The following is a 26,547-nucleotide window of genomic DNA, read 5'->3' as shown; positions in this document are numbered from 1 at the left end:
CAGACCTAATAAATATATCTGATATTTGACGCAAATGCACTAACAATCCTCCAACCACCATGCACCAACAATCTGTACTCACATTATTATCAAGTAACACACATACAAACAAAACACACACACGCTTTTGTTCAGCCCTATTTCCTCAGTGTAACTAGTGGCCACAGAGGCCTGCAGTCCCAGCAAGGCAGCCAGTGAATCCAGTTAGTGAATCAGACTTTGTGGAACAAAGTGTGCTGCTCTCTGATCCTCTCTCTCTCTCTCTCTCTCTGTCGCTCTCTCTCCCTCTCCCTCTCCTGTTTAGAGAGCTGGCAGCTTGCCAGGGGTGGAAAAATCTATAAGCCATTGCGTAATATACCATATCTTTACCTTGGTTGAACCCTGCGCAAGATCCACAGCTGTGTGAGCACACAAACAGAGAAAAGAGTGTGTTCATGCCTGTGTGAGACAGACAGAGAGAGAGAGAGAGAGAGACAGAGAGTGGCTTCTTTGTGGCTAGTTTGCAGTGTGTGCCCTCATATAAACAGTATCACACCACTTTGATCAAATGCTGCTGACAAAATATTTTTCTAAGTAGACTTGAGCGTGGCGTTCTGATCATTTTCTGGATTGTCATGCCAAGAGGAAAGTAAGCTGAGCACCCATAAAATGTATCTGTTTTAGAGGCGGGTGATGTTAAAAATGGAAATCAAATTAACTTCATGTTTTGCTTTAGTGACATGTAAACTCCATGGTAACGCCACTGTACTTCCAAAGCCAGTGGCACAAGTAATATTCACTACTGGAGTTACTTGTTCTCCGTGCATATCTTAAGGGTGGAAATGAATGTACAAAGCCGTAGGCTCAGCAGCTACCAGGCCTTTAAAGTTGCGCTAGCTTGAGACGTCGGCGCGCCTCTACTTATTCATAGTTTCATGAGTTTCGGTTTTGTTGTTTTGATGTGTTTGGTGTGTGTTTGTGCAAGCGAAGGCCTCTCTCGCAGCGTCCATCTGCACCTGAAGCGTCTCCGGGAGCCGGGAGTGTTTGAACTCCTGAGGGAGGGAGTGTAATGTTTTTATTGGACGTCTTTATGGTAGGTCTTAGTAACTGACTTTTGAACTGCTCTGTCGAGAGTGTTTTGATACTGTAAATTCATGGGTGTCATCTCTGTAGTTGCTCTTATCTCACACACGCACACACACACTGGCTGGCATACATATCTGTTGAGACACACTTTGTCTCACACAAGTCATGAAAAAAGGTAGATAAAGACAATAATAAGCTGCTGACAAAGTGTGGATCCCCGTTATGTGATAATTAAAATGAGAAGAAATGCCAAACATTGTCTAATCAGTTTTCATCTTCACTAATATGATCCACTCAGCCAGTGATATTGGCCGTCCGAATATCACATGCTTGGACTGATTCGTTTTTGATGGTGGTGATTATTATTAAATGGTCTGTAATGACTACTGATAATCCCCACATGCAGCCGAGCACCATGGATTCGCTGGGAGGCGGTTGTTTGTTAATGCCCCACTGAAACCTAAAACACATGCAGATGTGTGTGGGACAGAAACCACAAACTGAATTGAGATCCCTGCCATTGTTTTAGTGCATGCTCATGCTTAATTTTTACCGGCTTGCTTATGGAAATTTTTCAACAAACATGCAACTTTTCAGCGTGGAGCTCCCATATTAAACTCATTTAGCTTCCTCCCCTTCAGCTACACAGTGTAAAGGGTCAAACTGTGTTAGTGCGGTGATGGCGGTTTGGCCATGGGGGGGGGGTGTGTGTGTGGGGGGGGAGGAGAGAGGGGCAGCTGTATGAGGGAGGTAGCTTCAGTAGACAAGGCTACGCTGGGTGAGAGAGGGATACAGCATCATTTTTCACCTCATGCATTGCATATGTATTTTGTGTGTGTTTTCATTCGGTGTCTGTGCGTATACTGTGTGGACGTGTGTGAGGCTGACTGCTGATATGTTTGTGTTTATTGACTCAAAGAGACGGGCCGTGGCTGCGTACACAGCGGTGTACGGGTGGCAGGGGTCCAGGCTTGGGGGAAACGTGTGTGTTTAAAGTACACACAGGCCTAATTATGCTGATTTAAGCATTCTTGCGGTCCTCCCTCTGGCTTGTGGTGAGTTAACTGGCACAGGGGGCATCCAGCAGAGAGAGAGAGAGTAAAAGAGAGAGAGGGAGAGAGGGTAAAGATAAAGATGGTGAAGATAGAGACAGAAAGAGAAGGTTCAATCAAGAGATTGATGAAAAGAAAGAAAGACAGAGAGAAAGAGAAATATTGGTAGTGGACTGCAACACAGTGAAAGATGTTGTCCCAGACACTGGTGAAACAGGAAAAACATACACTGCCGTCAAACTTCCCGGCAGGTTTTTTCCCTCCTTACTTTGGGGTTAAGAGCGCACCCGCTCTTCGTATTTATTTTTATATTCAGATGTTATGGATTGCTCCGGGAAAAGGCTGTCCCTTTTCCCAGCAAGAGGAATTAATACTGTTTGAATGTTCCCTCTGGAGTCTAAAAGGAGGAATTTTAGAGTTTGGGAGGTTTACAAGCGAAAACCTGACCACTGCTAAATAAACAAACTAGGGATGATTAAAAACTGACCCTTGTTTGTTGACTCTGCGTTCTGGCCTGTGTGTGTGTGTGTGCACCTGTCTCCTGTCTCTTTATGTGTATGTATGGACCATGTGGTTTAACAGCATATGTACAGTATGCACAGGAAGAACCCACATCAAAGGGCAAATTAATTCAATTACAGGGGCAGAAATACATTTGAGTCTAATAAAGGTGAATGCAACTTAGCAATATGTACCAGCAGACATCTGACAGGTCTGCATATTTATGCACATGCATGTATTCTTCAGTGTGTTTCTTATGAGTTTTTTGCTTGCTTGTTACAGACAGAAAATAGAAAATTAAGCAACTTTTCTTTTGGCAAAGTGTGTGTATCAAACACCACAGCGCTGTCATTCTTTCTACATGTGTATGTCAGGGGATTACTGCACCTCTGCATTATGAATCTGTCTCTATCAAAACATAACATAAGCAGAGTACGTAAGAGTACATAAAAGGCTTGTGCAGGTTCCCTCTGCGACAGAGCAGAGATTGATGACGTTAGTTAGTGTGTATTCAAGCCGCCTTTCACGCAGGTGATAAAATCCTGCTGGAGAGACAGGCAGGGCTGCTCAGTGTCTCTGGGTTCATTCCCTCTGCTGTATGAGATGGGATCAACCAACACCAAAGCTCACATGTGCTCTCATCTGAAAATATGCTCTCACTTTCCTTACACTCTATTCCTATCTTCTTCTCTGAAACTCCCCTCTTCCTTTTGCTCTTCATATGCGTTTGCTTATCTGTGTCTGCCTTTCTCTATCTCACTCTCTCCCCATCCTTCAGCTCCCCCCACTCTCTCTGTCTCATTATGTCTTTTACTTCAACCGTCTCTCCACCTCATTTTTTCCAGCCCCCTCCGCTACTCCTCTCTTTCGTTCCCTCAGGAAGAGCCTCAGTCTTATCTGGGATATGTTGGATTTGGTGAGCTTAAAAGCCACTTTACTTACTCCCTGCCTGCCTCTCCTGAGAACAGCGCAAGCAATCTAAAACAGTTTCACCATTCACCAGGCTTTGTCCGTTGGAATGTTACTCATCAGGCAACTTTTTCCCTCCTATCGCCTCTTAATGCTAATCCTTTACCTGACTTACTCTCCATCTTCTTGACTCCCCCCCCCCCCCCCCCCCCCCCCTCCCTCCTTTTCCTCCTCCCTTTTCTCTCTCTGTTTCTTCTCTCTTCCTCCACTGACTAAAATGCTTGATATACACATATTGGGTTTCTTTGGTAATGTGAAGGAATGCTAATGTATCATAACCATATTACTAGTATTAGTACTTAGAGGAGGCAAATGGTGCCAAGTGCTATCTGGAGAATCAAATCTCTGACAGCTTTGTCTCTGCTTCAGATTGAAAAACGGTGTTCCCATTTTGATTTTCCTCTCTGGAAATACATAAAGCTGAAAGCCCCTCAAAATGTTGCTGAAACAATGGCGTTGTTGTATTCAATAATGCAATTTCTCCAGGAATTGGAAAGCTAGCCTAAATAAAGATGAGGCCAAATCCTATTTTGCATCAGATTTTTTTTTTTGACAGCCTAAGAGCTTGAATATTGCCCACATTTCCCCGTACGTAGTCCCTCAAAACAGAATCCAGAGCACACTGTGCTGTTTCCATTGTGCATGTAGATGAATGTTTGAATATTTTGCATATAGCAGTGTTACAATTCGGTTGTCACAGTTTAAAGTGAAATAAAGATTTAAAAAATGAGCATTCAAATATTGTCCTGCAATTCTGACAACAACACATTTATTCAAATGCATGAAGAGTGTAACCAAATGATAAGTGCAAATCCAGAAGCGATCCTAACAGGATATGATCAGACCCGGGGCAGGCCCTTTCTGGCGTGTGGCAGGCAAACTGGAGTGAGGGATTTGCTCGTTTTATTATTAGGGCCTGTGTGTGTGTTGTTGATGGAGCAGCTCCATCCATGTTGACTCACAGAGAGACAGCGGTGATGGCTACACTGAGCAGGGGTGTCAGGCTTGGCTGATGACTCCAACTCCCTAAACAGCACCGCAAAGGCAAACCCCTTCTATGAGTTTGTGTGTGTGAGGATCTGTGCATGTGCAGGCCATACTGAGTTTGCATGTGTGTCTACACTGTGTGTGTGTGTGTGTGTGTGTTTCAGTCCTGACATCCAAGAAGCCTCAGCAGCATCTGACGTGGCAGCTCTTGCTGCTTTCAGTCCAGCTCTCTCCTTCTGGCTCACTTTTCTGTGATACTATCTTTTCATACAATCACATTTATAAATGGAGACTGACTGGTATTTCATACCGGACCAGTTTTGCTGAGAGTTGATAAACACTCTACTTACTATTCGCTGCAAAATAACACAGAAGGAGTAGAATATTTATTACATAAGGGAATGTTTTTCCTGTTCTTTTTAACTATACAACAGGAAAGCTAAGCAGGAGTAAAGGAGAGAAAATAAAAAAAATCTGGCATGATTCAATCTGAGGTCAGCAAGGGCACATTTGGCTACACGTGTACAATATTTCACTTACATGCTGTTCCAGCTCTCACCACAATTGTGAGGCAATTTTTAGGTAACTAAGGGACAGTAAAAAGTATACTAGATGCAATTAAGCAATTGTCACTCATTACCATATAGCCTAAAAACATACGCTGTTCTTTTGTTTTAATTATGCTGCACTCAAGAAATTGGAAGGCAGATAAATGCTTTTCACAGACACATTTTCACATTTTATGATAATGCAAAAATTAAATTTTTGTTATAAATGCAACACAAACCTAATTTGAAGAATGGATCATGATACAGCACATTCTTTTTGTTCACTCCTCTTTTTCCCTCTTGTTTGTGAGGTGCCGTTTTATCGAGGTGGGTTTCCTCCATTTTATGTCCCCTCTAAGGACGTGTACTTATGGCTGTCTGCCTGTGGTACTGTGGTGCTCCTGAGGTCTGAGCGAGGTGGTAGTTTAGGCTAGGGAAGCCAACGAGCGTGGTCACAGAAGAGATAACTGCACACACACTCTCCCAGAGGCGCCCGTCTGCATCGTGTGTCTGTCTGCCGTCACCCCCCCCTTTTGCTTTGTTGCCGGATTCATCTCTTAAAAAAGGAAAGCGCTGTTTTGAGAGAATGAAAGTTTCAAAATGATTTAGCTATTGTGTGTGCGCACGTGTCTCTGTGTGTGCGTGTGGTTGTGAAGGGTCTTTGTTTCTCGCCTTGCATGTGTTTGTCTGTGTCCTCTGTGTTTCTTCCGGCCTGGCGTGGTGCTTGCCCTACAGGGAATGCCACTCAAAATGGGCAGAGCGACCTTTAACCCTCACACTGCCAGCTCAGAGTCATGCATAACTTGCTGCCATATCAAGAGCTCGTCTCCCTTTAACCCAAACTCTGTCAAGCATAGCAGAGATTAAGACCCGGCTCTCAGGAAGCCATTTGGAACAGACACCTTTTAACCCTAATGAGATCAAAGTCGGATAGGAGGCCACTTGGAGCAGCCACCCACTCTTAACCCCTAACACTACCAACTCAGCACAGACAAGGCAGAGTGCACAGGCAAAGGCCCAGCTCATATCATGCCACAGGGAGCGGGCACCGTTTAACCCTCGCAGCGCCAATCCCGCACAGGCAAAACTCCAGCTCACATGATAAGCAGAATTAAATCTGCAAGCTTCAGTGTTCCTGATAGGAAGCTCACTGAAGCTGAATTGAGATGCTAATATAACAGGGTTGTTTTCCCATCTCCAAAGTAGCATGCCACAGACATTTTCAGCGTTCTAGTTGTAAATTATATATTGTGGTCGCCAGGCTAAGAAGTTTGGCTCCTTTTTATTTCGAGAACTCACTTTTGTTAGTTTGTTTGTTTCCTGTGTAGATTGAATGACTTCTGCAGAGATTTCCCATGATTCAAAATTACACCATATAAAAACAAAACAAAAAGAGTAATTTGCTAAATTAAAACTCTATCAATATTTCTGTTGTGTTCCCACAAATGTCACCTTTTCAGGAACGGAAAAAAAAAAACGCTGTTTCCAGTTTAACAACCACAGAGTTATGAGTTGTAATAATGGCTTTTAAAAGGGTTTTATAAAGTCAAGTGTTGCAGAATCTCCTCTCATGGTTAATAACTCTTAATAGTCAGGATAGGAATTAGTTACACCCATCGTTTATGAATATGCCGTGTGCCGTGTTAATTTGGGACAATATGCATTATACCATATTTTTCAAGATATGAAAAAAATGGATGCCTTAAGGCATGTAAACATGACCCAACACATGTTTAAACATTTGCACCCTGTATCTTTTCTCGTGTGAATGGAGAGCGTACTCCACAAATACCTTGCTAAACAATCAAGGAAGCAATCAATCAGACAAAAATAGGGAATAAATTCACATTGAAGGTATGGAGTAATACGCCAGCTGGCTTCTTGCAAATTATACATTTAATACTAAATACTGACAGATATAATAATGGTTATACAAACTGCAGCAGATGAAGACAAAGTATAATTTATTGGAGAGATTCTTTCCCTTTAAGGGAAGTACCAGGGCATGGGTTGCGGCATGAGTGGCTGTGTGTGTGTGTGCAAGAGAGAGAGAGAGAGAGTGAAAGAGATAGAAGAAAAATAGAGACAGAGAGAGAGAGAGAGAGAGAGAGAGAGAGAGAGGGCAAAGGGAGTTTCTGCACTTGCCTGTCTGGCACTGGCTGAGGAATGAGTGTACAAGTTTGAGTCTGGGTGAGTCAAGCTGTGTGAGAGCGAGGCAGCGAGAAAAAAGAGGGGAGAGGGAGTTCCACAGTGAAAGGCGTGTGGGGGAGTGAGAGATGCTAGAAGATGGATAGCAATCGAGATAGAGAGAGCACCGGCAATTACGAGAAGTGAGAGGGTGAAGCAGCAAAAAAAAAAAAAAAAAACAGAGGGAGGCACGGTAGAAGTGGAGCAACAATATGGAGTACCGGAAAGGGAAAAAGAGAGAGAGAGAGAGAGAGAGAGAGAGAGAGATTGCAGAGTAAGAGGTGAAAGAAATAAATGAAGGAGTGGAGGGGAAGGTGACGGTGGGGCGCACAAAATGAATGTGTGAGTCGAGCTAGTGGTGAAGCATTTGAATAAAGGGTAAGGGCACTCTGCCCGGCTTTGGGGAGAGGTTGGCATCTCGCCTTGCCGACTGGCAGAATGAGGACCAGGGAGAAATAAAAGAATGAGGGGGAGCGAAAGAGTGAGAGAGAAAGTCTCTCAATAGTGCATCTCTTGTGTGAGGAGAAGCAGGCCTTGGCTGCTGTTGGTGCAGGGCATGGAGGGCAGGGGATATCGGGTTTCATTATCTGCTTGATTCCTGCTGTATTTGCTAACCATGAGGTTCAAAGCCCTCGCTGCAGCTGTAGGCAGGGCATGGTAGCCAGTGTGCGGCGCTGGCATGTGCCGACTGGAACACTGTAGGTGTGTGCAGCATGCGCTTCGGCTGGGAGTGAGACAGAAAGTGTGAGACGCTCGCCTTCCCTGTATAGTTGAAGCAGGAAAGCTGCCACACTTTGCCACCCTGCGCAAAGACACACACACCTCCAGCACACACACACACACACACACACACACAAGTATCACACCGGCTACTTGACCTCATCAGGAACGGTCGCCCTTTTTTGAGGGGAAATGCTGCACTCTCAGTTTTACTGCAACGTCCTGTTGGAAAATGCCACACCAACAGTATGTGAGTCTGTGTGTGAGTCAGTTCATGTGTGTGTATTCGCCATGGTGACGCTACAGAAACCTTTGTAATGTAAACACACATACGCGGTAGTTTATATGTATTTACTTATACTGTATGCCTGCATGTAACCTTATACCGCCCCATCTAGCTGCAGTCACATGTTGAAATGCTTTTATTAAATCATTGTTTGTAACATGCAGCGCCAGAATCTCCTAATTTAGTTTGAAATCTATAATTTTGCCCAGTTTTATTTATACCATGATAACATCATCCCTAAAAGAAACATTCCTTCTAATTGACGGTACTGATATCAAGATTAACAGACCATTTTGCATTATGAGGGGCAAATGTATAATATTTCACACAGCTGTCTTTTTCAGTTCCCACAATACATTTTGGTGTATGCAGTGTATAAGTTTTGAATTCTTTCCACCTAATCTAAGCCAAAAAAAATCCATCATATATTTAACAAATGATGAGTACAAAATGTATTTTCGGTCGTCCAAATTCAATTCAGCTATCTAAATATTTTCAGAATATAAATTGGTAATATAACTTACTTGTGGGGTTACAGTTATGTTTATAATTAACTGTATGTGGTAAAATTTATGCAGATGGGTCAGAGTCACAGAAAAACCACACAAACCTCAAGAAAACCCTAGCTGAATAAATTTTGGATACATAAAAAAATCATGAAGAGCCCTTGATCTTATCTTTGATGTGCTTACATTTGAGGCTGAAACCGTCTGCCCAGACAAATCCATCGCACAAATGGGAAAGCATATTTGAGTATAAAATTACTCAGGTCTGCAGTCATGTCAGAAGCCCCGGCTTGCTATCAGTCCTTGTGTCTCTGGAGCTGTTTAAAGCTTGCTCGCGCTGTCTTTCCTTCTCAGCCTCATGCCACAAATGGCTTCCAGACTTTCACACATAGTAATGCTTCAGTGTGTAAACAGGCGTAATTACAAACGATGCGCAGACACACTTTTAACATCAATCTGTGCCGATGGGAGGAAGAGAGCAGACAGAGGGAAAGTTTTTTCCTCTTCCAGGCAGTAGAATGGATGAATAGGTTGGAGCTGGATGGAAATGTGAAGGACTGGCAGTGATGAGAACTTAAGGAGGAAATTTTTTAAGAGGAATAATGTGGCTCTCTGTGTGAATGCATGTGTGTGGGCTTCAATAAGTGAATAAGTGAATGAAAGAGGAAGAAAAATGAACTCTTATTTTTTTCTATTTCATGATAGTTTCCAAGGAAATAGCGGTTTATGTCAACATGTCCGTAATTATTTCATATCCCTGAGGCTTGTGAGGTTACTTACCCATCACCTCTTAATGGGAGGGTGTTACTCTGCAGACTGGCCTGCTCTGCGCGTACCTTACTTTTCCTGCACTCCTCATGGGAAGAAAACATGGAAACTTCGCTCAACCCTCTACTACTTCCTTTTTCTTTTTTAACAGAGAGGGCTGGAATGGCACAAAGCCTGTGCTGCATTCGAATGGTCTGAGGTCCCTGTTTTATGTAAAATTTAGAACAGTGAGGCAATCGTTTGTTTTTTTTATTATATTTATATGCAAAGCACAGACAGCTCACGATACTTAATCTAAATTATTGCAGGCCATCAAGAGTAGCCTGAGCACACACACACACACACACACACCACACACACATATACACAAAGGGAAAATAGTTCAGATCTCTCACAGTCTTTCCCTTACATCACCACGGTACTTGTCAATATGTGATTTTACACAGCAGATGTCAGAGTTGAATTCCAGATATGTCCTGACACGCTGTAACCTTCATCAGCTTTATGTGTGTGTGTGTGTGTGTGTGTGTGTGTGTGTGTGTGTGTGTGTTTGTTTCCTCCTCAGATCTTGATTAGACCTTAACAAAAAAGCTTGTGTGTGAGACAAATACAATTTTCTCTGACAAATATGGCCTTCAGTAACATGCTTGTAGCATTTCTATAAACTTTAAATTAAGTTTAGCTCATGTCTTTGTAATTAGATTTTAAGACTAAATGTTGCTAAAATAAAATGTTGAAAGAGTAAAAGGTTAACATGTCTGTGGCTTTCCTATTCTTCCAGCAAATATAAGGAAAAATAAAATCATTATTCTTATTGTTATTTTCACCAAAATAATAATTATTATTACAGAAGATTTTATATATATTTATATATTTATATATATATATTCAGTTCAGCGTATGACAATTTATTTACTACTTACAAAACAATTTGAGATTATTACTAAAATGTTGAATTTTTAATAGAAACTGCAAAAAGATTATAATTAAATGTTATGATTAAAATTATGTTTGAGTAAGAATCTTAATTAAAAATGGTCCCTTTGTTTAAAAAAAGCATTTCAAATTACATTTGCATGATTTCACTGTTGATTATTTAATAGTACCATTTATTTATGGGGTTTAAAATGGATTCAAAAATTTTTTTTTATCAAATACTCACATTTTTTTAAACTAATTTAGATAATTTAGGGTCATGTTGGTGGTAATAATACAATGACGTATTATATTGTCATATCAATGAGAAATATGAAGGAGGTGAGTTTATTAATATAATTTAAATAAGACCTGTTGTAAAGCTCTTTAAACTGGTTTGATGCAGTTGGACTTTTTTTATTTTATGTTATTTATTCTTTCTTCTACTCTGCTCCTTTTTTAATTCGATTTTGTTTGCTGGAATCAAAAGTTTAAGAATATGACAAAAATAAAATAAAAGAAGTGACCTTTGTGTTTTTAACATAATGGCTAACGTCCTCGTGTCTGCAGCTCTGCACACATCAGTGAGGACAAATTTAATATTTCTTGACTCACAACCAACGAGTCTTCACCATGCGTGATCTTTCTCCCCACATGTTTGATACAGATGTCAGCCCCTTTGGCATTTATTTGCATACTTAAGATTAATACTACAAATGCAATTCAGGTAAATTGCTCATTAGATCTATTGACACAGTGTGAGAGAAACAGGCCCAAGTTACGGCTATTAAAATAAAATGTATGCAAATATAGCCCACAGACAGGAAGGTGGATATGAAATGTAGCTACACACAGGTGTGAACAGTTTATGTAAAAATGTTCATTCGTTAGGCAACATTAATAGTGTGCAATAACTTAAAGAGGAGAGCTGCATAAACGCTTTTGTGTAAATGTGTAAATTTATATGAATGCTTGCTTTCACTGACGTCATACCTTACGCTGCTTTTATGTATTAGCTCTACTACAAGTCCACCTCCTTTTAATTACATTTCGACTTTTACAATTCGACCGGTGGGATTAATTTTGACCCTTTTTCCTCAACGTAGGCCGCTCGAGACAAACAGGCGGAGAGGAGCGCGTTCCTCCGCGTGAGACGAAGAGGCGCTTTACAGTCAAACATACCTGATATTTAGAGACGTTTTACTCTCATGAACAAGACATTTAGTTTGTCTAACAAATAAAAATAGTTAGTAACTTACAAACAGGCCGTTATGATTCAGACAGACAGAGACAGCCAACGGTTGGTCGCCAAAACTAACGTTACACCGGTGGTGCGCAGCTTAGAATTTGCCGGTGAACACAGTGACGGAGGTATGTTTCTTATATTTTACATGAAGAGTTTCATTTTTATGTTGTTTTATAAATTGAGGGTATATATATTTTATGCTGCAGGACAAACCACACAGAGGTTTTCTTTCTTTCTTTTTTTTTTTTTTTTTTGCTATGTGTCCCTTTTTTGTTAGAAATAGAAAGACAACTTCTAACGTCTCAGCTAACCCTCTCAGCCTTTATTCTGTTGGTTGTTTAGAAGGTAAATAATCAGAATAACTCGACAACAGGACCTGGCCTGTGTTTAAAACCTGAATTTGGTGCCCTTATGCATTTTTTAGGCCCCATTTTACAGCACTCTAGCAACTTCCATGCCTTTTTAACAGTGAGGCATTTAGGATATTTAACGTTAAGTTGCTCAAATTAGCCTCTAACCTCTATATTCAGTCTACATGACAAATTGGTGTAATTGGAGAATTTGCCTAAACACTGTTTTTTAATCTTTGTTTGATTGTATAATACCACCAAAATCTTGAATACAACAATTTCAGGGTTTTTTGTTTTTTTTGAAATAGGTTTCCTTTGTCTGTGTTTTTGGCAGTTGCTGCTGCTTCAGGCTTGGCCTTGTTAATAAAACCTGTGGTGGTTTTCATTTCTGTCCTGCTCCTTTTTAGTTGTAGCTCTCAGGGCATGAGGGGAGATTGTCTTGCCCAGCCTGGCGAACAAAGGTCGTCATTTTCTGAAAGACAGAGCATGGCATGCAGAGATAAGATGAGCTCTCACTCAAATTATTGCAGAGCAGATATGTAGAGACTCCAGAGGCCGAGGCCTGAAAAACTGCCACCTCCCGTTCTGCCCCGAAGAACACTGGGCAAACAGGAGAAACCTTCTTTAATGAGCTGCAAGAAATGTGGGTTTTAAAATGTCAAAAAATGACACATTAAATAGTAGGGTGCCACACAGACTCATTTCTTGGCCAAAATCATAAAAAGATCTTGCCTTAGCTGCAAATTGTGCACAGACCTCAAAGCCAATGTTATGCTGTTGTGTATAATTTTGCATTTGGTCCAGTTTACGATCATAATAGGCTTGAAAATGGATTTAAATGAGTGATTTTAAAAATGGGGATTTTTTTTTGGAAGGATTACATGTTTCATACAAATAGTATTTGCTTAATAATACGGATTAATTTGTCGTATCATAAAAAGGCTCTGTCACTTTTTCATCCTCTTTGTTCTATAAAGAGTTAAAAAGAGTTATGTTGCGGAAAAAATGTTGCAGGGCTGGAGCTACAAAAGCAAATGTGTTGCGAGTTTGAATGGACAAAGGGGAGGTTTGGATTTCCCTGATAGTAATCTTGGTTATTATCATTTTGCCTGTCAGTAATGGCATGATGATATTACAGGAAGTGACAGCAATACTTGGCACATATCACTGGTTTTCTTTGTCTGCTCCCCATTCATCAAAAAGTCTAGATCCCCTCAGTCTTTTGATATAAGTGACAAGCACACCTCAGTCATTATTCCTCAAAAACAAACACAAACACACATATCCTCTTTATTTCCATCTCCTCATCTTCCTGTTGCCCATATTTTTTTTTCTTGCTTCTGTCATCTCCTCTCATTCCTACATTTTTCTCGTGTTCAGTGTGGCTGTGTGAGGCAGGCGTATGTTAGCATGAACAATCGGCACCCGGCCCGGCTCGGCCTGGTCCAGATGGGGTCTGCACCCCCCCCTCCTGCCCCCCCCACCCCCACCCCCCTGCAGTAGCAGTGACGAGCCAGTCAGTCAGGCCGGGCTAGCCAGCTAGCTACCCACCCTGGTAGCCAAACAGTCATTCACCCAGCCAGCCTAACAGCCAGCTTGCCAGCCAGTCAGTGGACCAGCTAGTCATCCAGGCTGCGGCTTTTCTGTCAGACACTGACAGAGGGAGCAGGCCAGGCTAAATCTGATGGTCCTGGGAGCCAACCAGAGGACTCTGGCCTTTGTAGAGTGTTCACACAGACAGCCTGTCCCATTGCACAGCAGGGGGCTTCAACCCACAATCAAATGGCCGGGCCCTCAACTTTGCCACATGACAAGTTAGCTTTTTGTGGCTGCCCAATGCCGAGATTCCAGTTTTGACAATGTCTCTATAATTCCTGTGAGCCTTATGAACTAAATCATGTAATTTGGACGACATAAATGTGTTCATTTTTTGTAATTTGGAAGAATGACATTTAAAAGCACTGGCCATGCGTATTTCATCAAGCCATCACACAGATATTATTTTTCAGATTATATTGAATTGATCCGTGGTGAGAGCCTTTGTCTCTCAAATATTTCTCCCATGGTGCACTGGGCACAGCTTGGTCCTCTGAGGTCACGTGGGTCAGCCAATGAGGATGAGACAAAGTGCTTGCCAGGGCAGCTATACAACACTGTTCCCTCACTTTCTGCTGTTGTTCATTCCCAATTATGTCTCATTGTGTACTTCATAATGCAACACGATGAAAATATGGGCAATTTACTGGCTGCTGTAGGAAACTATAATTCTATTCATTACTACAAAGACCAGCATATCTGAACGCATTAGACTAAGCTCTGTGAATTACAGAGAAGCGGTGTAGCCTGTTTTAGGCAGTTTTACAGTTTTAATATCCACTCGCCGTAGTAAACAGCTCAGCATGTATAGGCTACTTACATGGAGCCGTCCACCGCAGCATTTCTAGCTGTCATTGTCCATTGAATCCTGTCTCTCAGCAGCAAATGGGATTGCTGTCTAATTTGGTAACAGAAACTTTTAATGTGTTTCTGTGTCTGTGCTGTTGGGGCTATTAAAGTGGAGTAACAAAAAAAAAAAAAAGAGTGAGGGAGAGAAGGGGCCAGTTTGGATGTGAGAGCGCATTTTGAAACAGGAGAGCATGTTTTTGGATGGTATTTTTTGTTGGGGGGGGTGGTGGTGGGGGGTGGGGGTTGGGGGGGTAACGGGCATTTTCTTCCCCCTCCTCTCTTTGTTTGTGTGGTAAATCCAGGAGCAGCTGCTGGTCTCAGGGTCTAGTGGGATTTTGGGCCTGTGTTTTCTCATGCCATCCCATGCCAAGGTGGTGTAACGCGAGCAGAGAGAGAGAGAGAGAGAGAGAGAGAGCAGGAGAGAGGGGTGTTTCTGGAGGGGGAGGGCGGGGGGATGCAGTTGGAGAGCGAGCTGGTTTGTTGGGATGGCTGTGACCACGCTGGTGACGAAGGCAGCGAGGGGGGGTATGTGCGGGGGTTTTAGAAGGCGGGTGCTGTCTGGATTGGATGCATGTAAAATTAATATCCTCTGGACTTTGCCTTTGCACTAGATTGGAACTTGTCTATTTGGCTAATGACGCGCCTTCTGCCTGCACCACACACAATCCCTGTCTATCCCCCTCCCTCCTCCTCCTCTCTCTTTCTCTCCACTACCAGCCACCAACCATCCACTCCTCCTCCCCCCCCCCCCTCCTCACCCCCCCAACCTCTTTTGCTTCTCCCTCTGCCATCTCTCTCTTCCCTCCCTTTCAGCGCTGGGAGCGTGCGTATTGGCTGGGCTGTTTGAGACTCGGTGCCAAATAGGTGGGCCCTCTGTGTGTTGGCACAGACTCAGTCAATGGTTAGAGAAGGAAAGTGGAGAGGAAGAGAGAAAGAGAGAGACAGAGTTGGAGAGAAAGAGGGGGAAAAAAGAAGCTGCACTCGGGTTTGCCAGCGGTCGTGCACACTCTTCCAACATTGATTCGGTCCTCTTGTTTTGTTTTGTTTTTTTTTTTCTTCTTCTTCTCCTCCGTCCGCACCCCCCTTGTCCAGCTCTCTCTCTCCCTCTCCGTGAGTCTTATGCAGATCCTACAGAATTGAACCAATAGCACGCGCCGCTTTGCCAAGCTTTTTTTTTTTTTGTTGTTGTTGTTTTCTCATCAAGATATTTTTTTTCTACATATTTTTGCAAACAAACAAAGAGGCTTGTTTAGGTTTTTGACAATTTTATCCGTTTTGCTGCATTTGCTGTTTTACTTTGTTTGTGCACGTCTAGCTCTTTTTTTTTTTTTATCCTTTTAGACAGAGAGATTGCTGAACTTCTCCACACTCTCCTTCTGTTGTGCTCTTAAACAGCACCTCTCCTGCAGCTCCTGCTACAGTACCTCCTGTGTTCCTGTGCTGGTATTACACTGCGCCCCCTTGGCTTGTCTCCTCTTTCTCAGCTTTTTTACCCCCTGCTGCTTTTATTGGACAGTTTCTCAGCTTCTCTTTTTTGCTTATTTTTTTTTCCTCAGTCTTTTGTTTTCTAATATACGCAGCATTACTCCAGCGCATTTTTTGACGCAACAGTCCAGTTTCTGTACTCGTGGTGCATTTTAAGTTTCTTTGCAATCGGCGGGGTGAATTTATGATGAGAGAGCAAAATGGTAACTACCATGTTATTCCTGTTTTATCCACATGTGTTCTGTGATAACTGCTGTTGTTTGGTCATTTTGAGTGCAGACGCAGTTATTTTATTTATGGACAAAATTTAATGTCTTTTTAATGAGACTCTTTGCTTTAATTTTAATAATTAGAATTTGATATGTGAGTTCTCTCAAATAATTTCAGTGTTTTATGTATTATATGTAATAGTTTATGTAGTCAATCTATATTATGATTTTATAAATGTTACACGTTTTTGCTTTTTTTCAGATATAGATATAAATTTCTATTTATTAAATTTTTTTTAGAATGAATAATGTTTACTAGAATTAATGCTGTTTTTGTTGTAGTTTAGTAACGTTTGTTTCTATATATTTAGGCAGAAAGCGTCTTCTCATCTCTTAGCTCTTTCAGTATTGTGTTTTGTAAAGTGTGTCTTTCAATGTGATGTGTCTGTGTTAGGTAGAGAGTGCGCATCTTTCCCTCTCTCTCTTTCTATCTCTCTCTTTCTCTCTCTCTCTGTCTCTCTCTCTTTCTCTCTCTCTCTCGGCGCCTCTCGTTCATTCTCTCCCTCCGCTCACACAGAGCAGGCGCCGCTCCTCCATGCTGCGCGCCGGTGCTAACTGCCTCTCCTCTCTCTTCCCTTCCTCACCCCCACTCCCTCTCTCCCCGTCCTTCTCTCCCCCATTCTCCCCCTCTCTCTCCACTGCCTCCTCCTGCTTCCCCCCCTCCTCCCTCTCCTCCTCCACCCTCCCCCCATCCTCCTCCCTCATTCAGGATGAATTCCACCCCTTCATCGAGGCCCTGCTGCCCCATGTCCGCGCCTTCGCCTACACCTGGTTCAACCTGCAGGCCCGCAAACGCAAATACTTCAAGAAGCACGAGAAGCGCATGTCCAAGGAGGAAGAGCGTGCAGTGAAGGATGAGCTGCTGGGGGAGAAGCCAGAGATCAAGCAGAAGTGGGCCTCGCGCCTGCTGGCCAAGCTCCGCAAGGACATCCGGCCCGAGTTCCGTGAGGACTTTGTGCTCACCATCACGGGGAAAAAGCCCCCCTGCTGCGTGCTGTCCAACCCCGACCAGAAGGGCAAGATCCGTCGCATCGACTGCCTACGCCAGGCTGACAAGGTGTGGCGGCTGGACCTGGTGATGGTCATCCTGTTCAAGGGCAGCCCCCTGGAGAGCACGGACGGGGAACGGCTGGTCAAGTCACCACAGTGCACCAACCCTGGCCTGTGCGTCCAGCCGCACCACATCGGAGTGTCCGTCAAGGAGCTGGACCTCTACCTGGCCTACTTCGTCCACACGCCAGGTATGTGGCCAATCAATGCTTGTAATTAGGGAGGGTTCACTGCCAACACATGCCTTTAGAATTACCTGTCATACATGCCAGTGTGCGTGTGCATATAAATGTACACACACATTTGAATAATCACACACACGTACACACTTAAACATATGCTTGTGTGACATAGAATGAAACACAAAGACATTGATTAAAATTCAGAAAATAAGTATCAAATAATAATATGTTTCAAAAACACAGTAAAACGGTGTTTCAAATGTAGGAGGGAATTAAGATTAGAACCAATCTATCTAATAATATTAGATGGAAATTGTGAATTCCGAAAAGTTATTTCACAAGATTCAGTGAAATGAATAAATCAAACCTGCCCTGAGAAACAAAATGAAAACGACTTCTTGCTTTTGTTCTCTTACTAAACAGCAAATAGTTTTGCTTTTTGTCTTTTTCATATTTTTCCTTCTTTTCTTCTGTTTCTTGGTGTTTGTTTACATGACAACTTAGTATCAACAGTAATAAAAAGAATATGTGAGTGTGTGTCAAGGGCATTCGGCCAGTGTGCTCTGGCAAGTACGTGTTCGTTTTTCTGAGTGAGGCATTTGCGGCTTCATGTGAGCATGTATTTTGTGTTTTTTATAGGAAGGAATTTGCATGTCTGTGTGTGAGTGTTTTTACGAGATGATCACCACTGTCAAATTGTGTGTTTTTGTGTGATGAGTGAGAGTCGCTGTTTATAAAATCGTACTCAGTCTGTTGAAGTGTATGTGTCACGATAAGGCCATTGTAGCCAGGGATTGTCATTTGGCCACAGCCCAGATTGTGTGTGTGTGTGTGTGTGTGTGTGTGTGAGCAGAGCCGTGAGTCTCCTGCTCTCAGGCCGCAGGCTGCTGCCGCCTTCACCGTCTGCCTGAACGCTAGCACCACGTTGGACCTGGCTGCCAAACACACACTCACACACTAAACGCCAGTGCTCACAGACAGCCAGTACTATTGCAGCCACCTTCACACCCATACACACACACACACACACATACAAACACAGCTAAATAAAGATACACACATTCGGTGAAAAAAGAAAGAAAAACAACTCTGTCATCTTTGTGGCGCACTTTCACACGTAAAGCCAAACACGGTTTTAGTCACGAGTGCGTACACACACCCACATATCACGCACACTCGGCCAAGGACTATCATAGATACAGTTTGATACAGCCAAACATTGTTGTATCTCAGCCACCATCGTGGATACACACACATCCACACACGGCCAAACATCGCTCACTGTAGCCTCCAGTGCGCGTACACACACAGCCAAAACACTGGCTGTGTTATCGTTTTTTTCCCCCACATAGCAAAAAACACTGTCAAAGCAACCACACACACACACACACACACACACGCACATGAAACACAATTCACAGCCAAATCCTCCAAACACACACTACTTCACCATTTGCTGGCTACATATACATACAAACACAGGCTCATGACCTAATATTATCTCAGCTGGAATTTTCTGGAAATTTCAAACAGTGACTCAACCGGCTTCACGCACGCACACACACACACACACACACACACACAACATACCCTATAGTAGTTGCTACCCAAACACACACACACACACACACTCTTTCTGCTTAGGCAGAACTCTTATGGTAGCCGCTAACTGGAGTGAAGCTAAATGCTATCACAGCCGTTCCTCAGTGTCTCTCTCTCTCTCTCTCTCTCTCTCTCTCTCTCCCTGACTCACACACACACACACAAAATCTCGGTCCAGGCCAAACACCTCACGCGGCCCGAGCCAAACCCTGGCAGCAGCTCCAGCTTCACTCTGTTGGTCTGTCTGTGGCGGTGATAAACCGTAGGCAGCGGGCAGTCCTGACGTTGACTGAGGAAATCTCTCATACTCTTTAAGTAGAATCTCTTTTAGTAGTTTTTATTTGTACTTTTTTTTCCCCGGAATATTATTGTTAAATTAATTTATATTTTTATTATTTTACTGACTTTGTTATTGCATTATAGCTGATAAATGCTGCGAGAAAGAAAAGTGTTTTTCTAATGTGTTATTGTGGGTTTTGGATCAGTGAGTTGTGTTTTAGGATTTAGTAACATATCTGTAGAGCTTCTGTTTGCACAAATTAATTATGAAACGTATTTTATTTGTGTCAGTTATACTCTTAGATTATTCTGCATTATAACATTATCTTTATTTATTTTGGCTCAGAAAATCAGTTAGTAAATTAAATTGTAGTCTTATTCTAGAAGGCTGCTTTTCAGTTTGGGAAGTGAAATTATCACAATAGTGTGTGGTATTTTGATCTATACAGTAAAATCAATTTTTCACCTGAGTATCTTTAGACCTGCCGCATTTTCATAACTTATTGATTTTTTTTCCCATTATTCTGGATGCAGTCCACTTTATAGCAGTAAATATTTTATTTGAAGCATTTCTTTGTGACTTGAAGACTTTAGATTTTCAAAATAAAAACTGGTGAGTGGAGATATGATTGGAAAAAATGGTGTAATGCACGTTAAAAAGTGAAAAGATTATTATTATTTTTTTTTTTTTACATATTCTGAGACTGAACACACAAAATGTAAACGTATCATAAGAGATACATTTTGCCAGCGTTGGCTGTTGAGTGTTCAGTTTGCTGCCTCGCGCTCATCGCTCCAGCTGCTTGGAGGCTGCTGCCCAATACGCTGCCCATTCATGATGTGGACTTGCTGCTCTCCCTCTTATCTTATCCGCCCAACACAGTGTGTCTCACTACTTTTATCTGCCTCCAAAGAGCCCGGGCTCAGTTTGAGTCCTGGTTGGGGAGAGAAAATTTGGGGTGGACAGAAGGAGAGACAAAGGGCAAAACCGCTGCATGCAAACCTGCTCAAAGGTCACCGGCGCTGCACTTGGCTCTGATTTACTTTAAAGTTGTTAATGTGTATTTGTGAGGAAAGCCTGCACTTATCTGTCACATTTATTCATTACAGTGATGTGCGGTTGTGTTTTTTTGCTTCAGTCGTGCAATGAATGACAAGATGTGCTCATTGTTTGTTTTTGTTTGGTTTGCGTTTTGTCGGGCTTTAGCATCTCTGTCTTTCCCGCTCCTCTTTGATCCCGTGCACACTTTTGTTTTGTCTCCTTAAACATGGCCCTCATTGTTGCTCTCACAGAGGTAAAGCCTCTGCTGATCTCTTTTGTTTATATTGTAGAAGACAGAGAGAGAGAGAGAGAGAGGGAGAGAGAGAGAGAGAGAGAGAGAGAGCGCGTTGGAAAGGAGAAGAGGCTGCGATAGTGATTGTTCTGTTTGGCAGCGCCCGAGCCCCGTTGGTGTGGGAAGAAGAGAAAGACGTCTTGTGTTTTGTTTATGACAGAGTGGCAAAAGCTGCCACGGGGAATCTCTGGGCTTGCCGTCAGGCTTTCTCAGGCTGTTCTGGAGCCAGCCAGCCTTTGAGATCCTCTCTGTTACGGAGCATAACACACCGCAGCCGTAACAGAACAAACCACGCTGCCACAATACACAACCTTCTCCCCCTGTTTTCCAGGCACCTCAGATAAGGGGCAACAAACCAGACACGGCAACAACGTCTTTGAACATTGTAACTGAAATACTGGCAGAGAATAGAAGAGAAGAGCAGAGGAGAGTAGTTGTGGAGCTGTACAGAGAGTAGTGCATTATTTTTAGAGTTTTATTAAGAGTGAGTGACTGGTATTATAATGGAGATAGTGATCTCTTGGCCCGGAAGTGCCAAAGGTCTGCCAGGGCACCACACACTGGCAGGGTCCCTTTGGAATGATAACCCATGAATGAAGTGTATTGCATAGGCTCAGTTCACAGTACTAGTTTAGTTGTAATTCTCACTTCTGTTAGTGTGACTACTGCGATGGTGGGTATACATCATCTGGGGAGAAATCATTTAGCTGCATTTCATAATGTGTTTGATTTGATTTATAGCTTTTGTGCTGTTTTAGCTTAAACTCAGCACATTTATGATTTATTCAACTTTGGAAAAATAGATTCAAAAAAAAATATTTGTCAGGTCCAAAGTTAGCTCATTGCACTTAGTCATACTTTGGAACTCATTCTTACTCTTTTTTTTTTTAACATTTCTTTCTTTTTTGCGCTGTAAGTGTGATCATGAAAAGATGTTTCAAATGTGTTTCCAATCAAAAGTGCAGTACAGGAAATTTGCAGTCACTCCGAGGGAGGTGTGAAATGTGCTCACCGTGCCATTTCTGCCATGACCGCTCCACACTCCACGCTCTACGGTGCCAGATCCCGCCTCCCTCTTGCTATAGCAGTAGTCATGCCTTGGACGGTGCTGTGAGAAAGCCCAGAGAAACACTAACGCTGTGGCCAGCCCCCCCCCGGCCAACTCACTGACCACAGGAAGGATTCACAAATAAAAACCCTACTTGTGTTCATCATCGGGGAAAACTCCCTGAGTGTTCTGAATTTATAGGGGGGGGCAGAGAGAAGTGCGGGAGAAAGAGGAGGGAAAAGTGGAAATAGGAGAGGGAGAGTGAAACAGAGAAAAAGAGGAACATCCTGACTGTCATGGCTGACGTGATGAACGGCTCACGATGTGTTAAAAGTTGACAGGATACTCTGATGCTTTCCACAGGTTCCCACTGCTCTGCAGCTCCGTTTTTTTTCCTGTGAAAATAATCTGTTGTTAATTACTTCCTGGATCTCTTCTCTGGCTCCCATGACATCACAAGGGTTGAGTGGACTGTCCTTGTGTGTAAGTGTTTTTGTTTGTGTCTGTGTGTGTGCACAGCTTAGGTGGACCCTCAGCAGTGAAGGAAGTTTTGATTGAATGAAATCTCGACACTGAGGGAGTCAGTCAGGTCTGAGGCGTTTGTATTGTGTGTTGTGGGAACAGGGCCCACGCTGGCTAAGAAAAGCTCTCCACATGCAGAGTGGCTTTGGCATCGCTAAATGTTCACTGGTGGCTCTAGTTTAGCAGGGCCCGCGTCTTCTTTTGCGCATCTCTGTCTTTCAGTCTGGCGTCAGGAGCACATCGAGGTGGCTACGTATCAAATCCGAAGGGTTAAGATAGAGAGAGAGCCCCGTCACATTAGAGAGACAGGGTAGAGGGAGTCTTCTCACACTATTCTTGGCTTTGGAAAAAAGTCTGTGTATTTGGATAGCTAATGGTGTCGGGCTAGCCAAAGCCCTGTTGTGTGCTCATTCGCTCCAAAACATGTACACACACACACACACACACACACACACACACACACACAGACACAAGGCTAACGTTGGGGTGTCACAGACGTACATAGATTGGTCCAAAACCGCAGGGTCTGCATTTATCTCATGAGACCATGATGACACAAGCAGACTCGAGGGGAAATAAAAAAACATGAGAAAGGCGAGTCAAAGACAATGTTGTTATGTTTGGTCTCCCATTAAATTGACCAGTGAAAACTGGCACGCTCCGCGATACGGTGCCATTGTCCTAGAAACGACTGCCTGCTTTTTTGGTTTTTACATAACGATCATAAGCCTCAGTTTCTTTGGCCGTGCCTGACTCGGGAGAGAGTAAAACCCCTGAACATTGCTGGTCTACCCGCATCTGTTTCCTTTTGTGTGAAGAGTTTCAGCATTGGGAGATATGCAGTAAACAGATTATTCCAGTGAAATTATGAGGCCATCATCGTGGTGGAAGAGACAAATGAGGCACTTTGTGCTATTTGGCTGTTTTTATAAAAATTTTCTTTGATCCCCGCTTTCTTTTTGAATGAACTCAGCTGTCCGATTTTTCCTCTTTCTCCTTCAGGAGAAGCTTTCTGTTTTAAAGGCAGCACAGGTAGAAAAGCAGAAGAATTGACTGACTGTTTTTTTTTCATGATGGAAGACAGGAATCGTGTCAAATAAGTATGGCACATGTTTTCTTCATTATTAATGATGCATAAGTTTTTTTTTCCTTTGTGGTATTCCACTTAAATACAAACATTTATCATTTAGAATTACTGCTACCTTGTTTGTGTAGTAATTTATATTTCCCTAAAGTGAAGCTTACATTCATCATCGTCAGATATAAAGTTTCCAAATACCTTTTTCATCTATATGTAAGTCTAGATATGTGTTAAATTTCATTTGTTGAAATGTATTATTTATCATCATTATTACTATTATTAAAAAAAATAATAACAATGTAATAAATGATTACTATATTTGTGTGATAATACTGAGATCTGTTGAAAGGTATTTATATAAATTTTTAGCAATTTTTCATTTTGTCCGAGGGGAAAAAAGGGCGTTTTCACATGCTGCTGAACCCAGACTAATACCTACTGTTGAGATTTAATTACACATTAAAACACATTAACGATTGTCAAATAAAAATGGGTGTAGGCTAAGCTAAGCACGCAGTGATAAAAACTGCATTCTTTACTCGAGCTGAGTGGGCTTTTTTACGTTTTTTATTTGGAAAAAAACTAGAGAGAGCAAGAAAGGGGGAGAAAGAAAGGGAGAGAAAGGAAAAGGAGAAAAGAAAAGAAAGAGGTTATTGAGAAAAGAGAGTCAGAAGCAGCGAGGGGGTGGTATTGTCTGTATTAATACTGTGTCTTCCCAGTGCCGGGTCTCTTTTCAGGCTTTTGTAGCGGCGCCAACCATGAAATGTGTCTGTCCCCAAAAACCATATACCCACTCAGGAGGGTTTCCCGACCTCAGAGAGACAGAGAGGAGGAGGAGGAGGAGAAGGAGCAGGAGAAAGAGTGCAGTGGGCAATGCTCACTATCAGGCAGGCCAGCCAGAAAGGAGGGAGAGCCAGGGAACATGGCTTATTCACCGGGCTGCACTCACAGCGAGGCCCTGGCATCGGCTGCTAAGTCTGGCTAACAACGCTATTCAGCACCCCACAGCCATAGTCATGCTAGAACGAGAGTCACAATACGTTTCAAATAATAAGAAACATTACTTTTATTTTTCTTCCGTTTTTCCTCATAGAGATATTTTTCCCTATAAGAAGTGACGGTGCTGAGTTTTTCTTTTGCTGAATGAAAAGTGAGGTCAGGACGGATTTTAGAAAAATTAAACAAAAATAACCTCTGTTTTATTTTGCACATGTGGGTTGAAGAATAAAGTAATTATTATGTGGGCGAGTTTAGCACAGCAAAGGAGTCTGATGTTCAGAAAGTGAGAGGAGTTGTGAGAGGAGTTGTGTCGGCGGCCGTTTTTGGCACGATGCTATCTCTCTGTATGGAAGACGCCAAATTTTCATACACAATCCCTGCCAACCTCCTCCCTCTGATCCTCGCTTTCTTCTCTTTTCTTTTCTTTTCTTTCACTTGTTCCCCTTTTCTTTTATTCCTCTTTAGGGTTCAAATGAATGCCCTCCCCTAGCCTCATTAGCACCCCGGACTCCTGTTTGCAGCTACAGAAAAATGTATAATAACTTGTAAGCACAAACATTTTAGCGCTCAATAGGACCATTATCCTTGTTTTTTTTATGAAAGCGGGCCATCATGGGGCTCTGAGCCTTGACTGTGAGATTTTTTTTTTTTTTTTTTAATTCTCTGATGTTTCTTTCATTTACTATGCAAATATGTTTTGTCAGCAGCCGTTCAGTTGATATATCTTCACAAAGACCTTTTTAACGGGATCTTTACATTTCATATTTTATTTATTTATTTATTTATTTTTTTAGATAAAATATTTTGAGTAGAGGTAGAATTGTTAGAGAGTTTTTCTTTTGTTTTGTGTAGATTTATTGCCATAGATTTATTCAGTACAGAACAAATTACAACTAAATAAGTGACAAAACATTTCTCATGATACACGGTAGATTTATGAATTATGAACGTCCGTTCTTTAGTTGAAAAATGTTTTCACTGTCTTGTGGCGCTCGTCCTCCTTGAGAGACAACCTTCATGAGGGCATCGTTTGGTGTTCATTACACCGTGAGAAGGAGAGCAGTTTAGAGAGGACAGAAAGTGGGGTGGTGGGGGGGGGTGGGGGGGTTAGCGGCGAATGAGTGAGCTAGCTGAGAAGCACAACAGAATGCAGAGAATCAAATTTGGCATGCGTCTGTGTAAGCGAGTAAGCTTCAAATCAGTTTGGACACAGATCTAGGACACTAGACGGAGAGAAGAAAGCAGGATGAAACGGGATAGGGAACGACATGGGATTGAGAGGAATGGGGGGGGGGGGGGGGGGGGGGGGTAGTGTGTATATGTGTATGTGTGTTTTGCGGATGGGGGGTGTAGTTAAGAAGAGGATGAGATGGAGGGGGGTAGGTGGGTGAGGTTGAGGCGGTGAGGAGGGTGTGTGTGTGTGTGCGTGGGGGGGCGGGGGGGTGGGGGGGGGTCGGTGGTGGTGTTTGGTAGAGTGTCCCTCAATGACAACTTGAAAAACAGGCCGGTAAATGAATGGAGTGGCAGTAAACAAGGCTCGGCGCTTTATCAAAAGACTCCATTCATCTGTGAACAGGAGAGTCTCTCTTTTCTCTGAGGAGACAGAGAAACGTCGACGAGAGGACGCCGCTTGTTTAGATAACAGGATGAGTTTGGAGTGGGATGGCGTTAGTGTGCGTGTTGGTTGATGTTTGTGTGAGTTTGGAGGGGGGTGCAGAGCAGGTGGGAGGTGGACACAGTCTTAATGAGTGGGGTAAGGTGGGGGGGGTAGAGATAGTGAGTTTTTGTTTGTTCTTTATCACTAGCCTGGATTCAGTGATCCAGAGTGTTTTTTTGGGGGGTTAGAATTGTGGGACAGGCCGATGATAGTATGTGTTTGTGTGTCGGGGTACAAAGCAGCGTAGGGGGTGGTGTCCTTTTGGCAAGGCTCATGCGTGTGTATACACAGGCGTGCATGTGTGTGAGAGTGCATATGTGCATATGTCTCTGTCTGCTCATTATACATGGTTATTTTTTCCAGGCCGAGTGCTATGCTCTATTTTGCATGATTTACAGTCCTACGAGCCAAGCAGCAGGTCTCTTTTTATGAGAGCTAGAGTTTGGAAGGAGCAGAGTCTTGGGGTCTCAGGGACACTGCGGTGAACCGGCCAC

At 42.8% G+C, this 26,547-nt stretch overlaps 1 protein-coding gene across 1 annotated transcript in view; it reads left to right on the top strand.

The window, feature by feature from the left end:
- Window positions 1-26,547, top strand: part of nfixa (nuclear factor I/Xa) — a 111,028-nt gene that overhangs the window by 19,496 nt on the left and 64,985 nt on the right. The window contains 1 exon segment of the mRNA XM_067579574.1: window positions 17,009-17,540. Coding sequence (XP_067435675.1) covers window positions 17,009-17,540 — 532 coding nt within the window.

The sequence above is a fragment of the Thunnus thynnus genome, chromosome 3 (genome assembly GCF_963924715.1).
Source record: "Thunnus thynnus chromosome 3, fThuThy2.1, whole genome shotgun sequence".
Taxonomy (NCBI): domain Eukaryota; kingdom Metazoa; phylum Chordata; class Actinopteri; order Scombriformes; family Scombridae; genus Thunnus; species Thunnus thynnus.
Note: the sequence above shows the minus strand (reverse complement) of the source record. Positions and strands in the feature narration are given on the sequence as shown.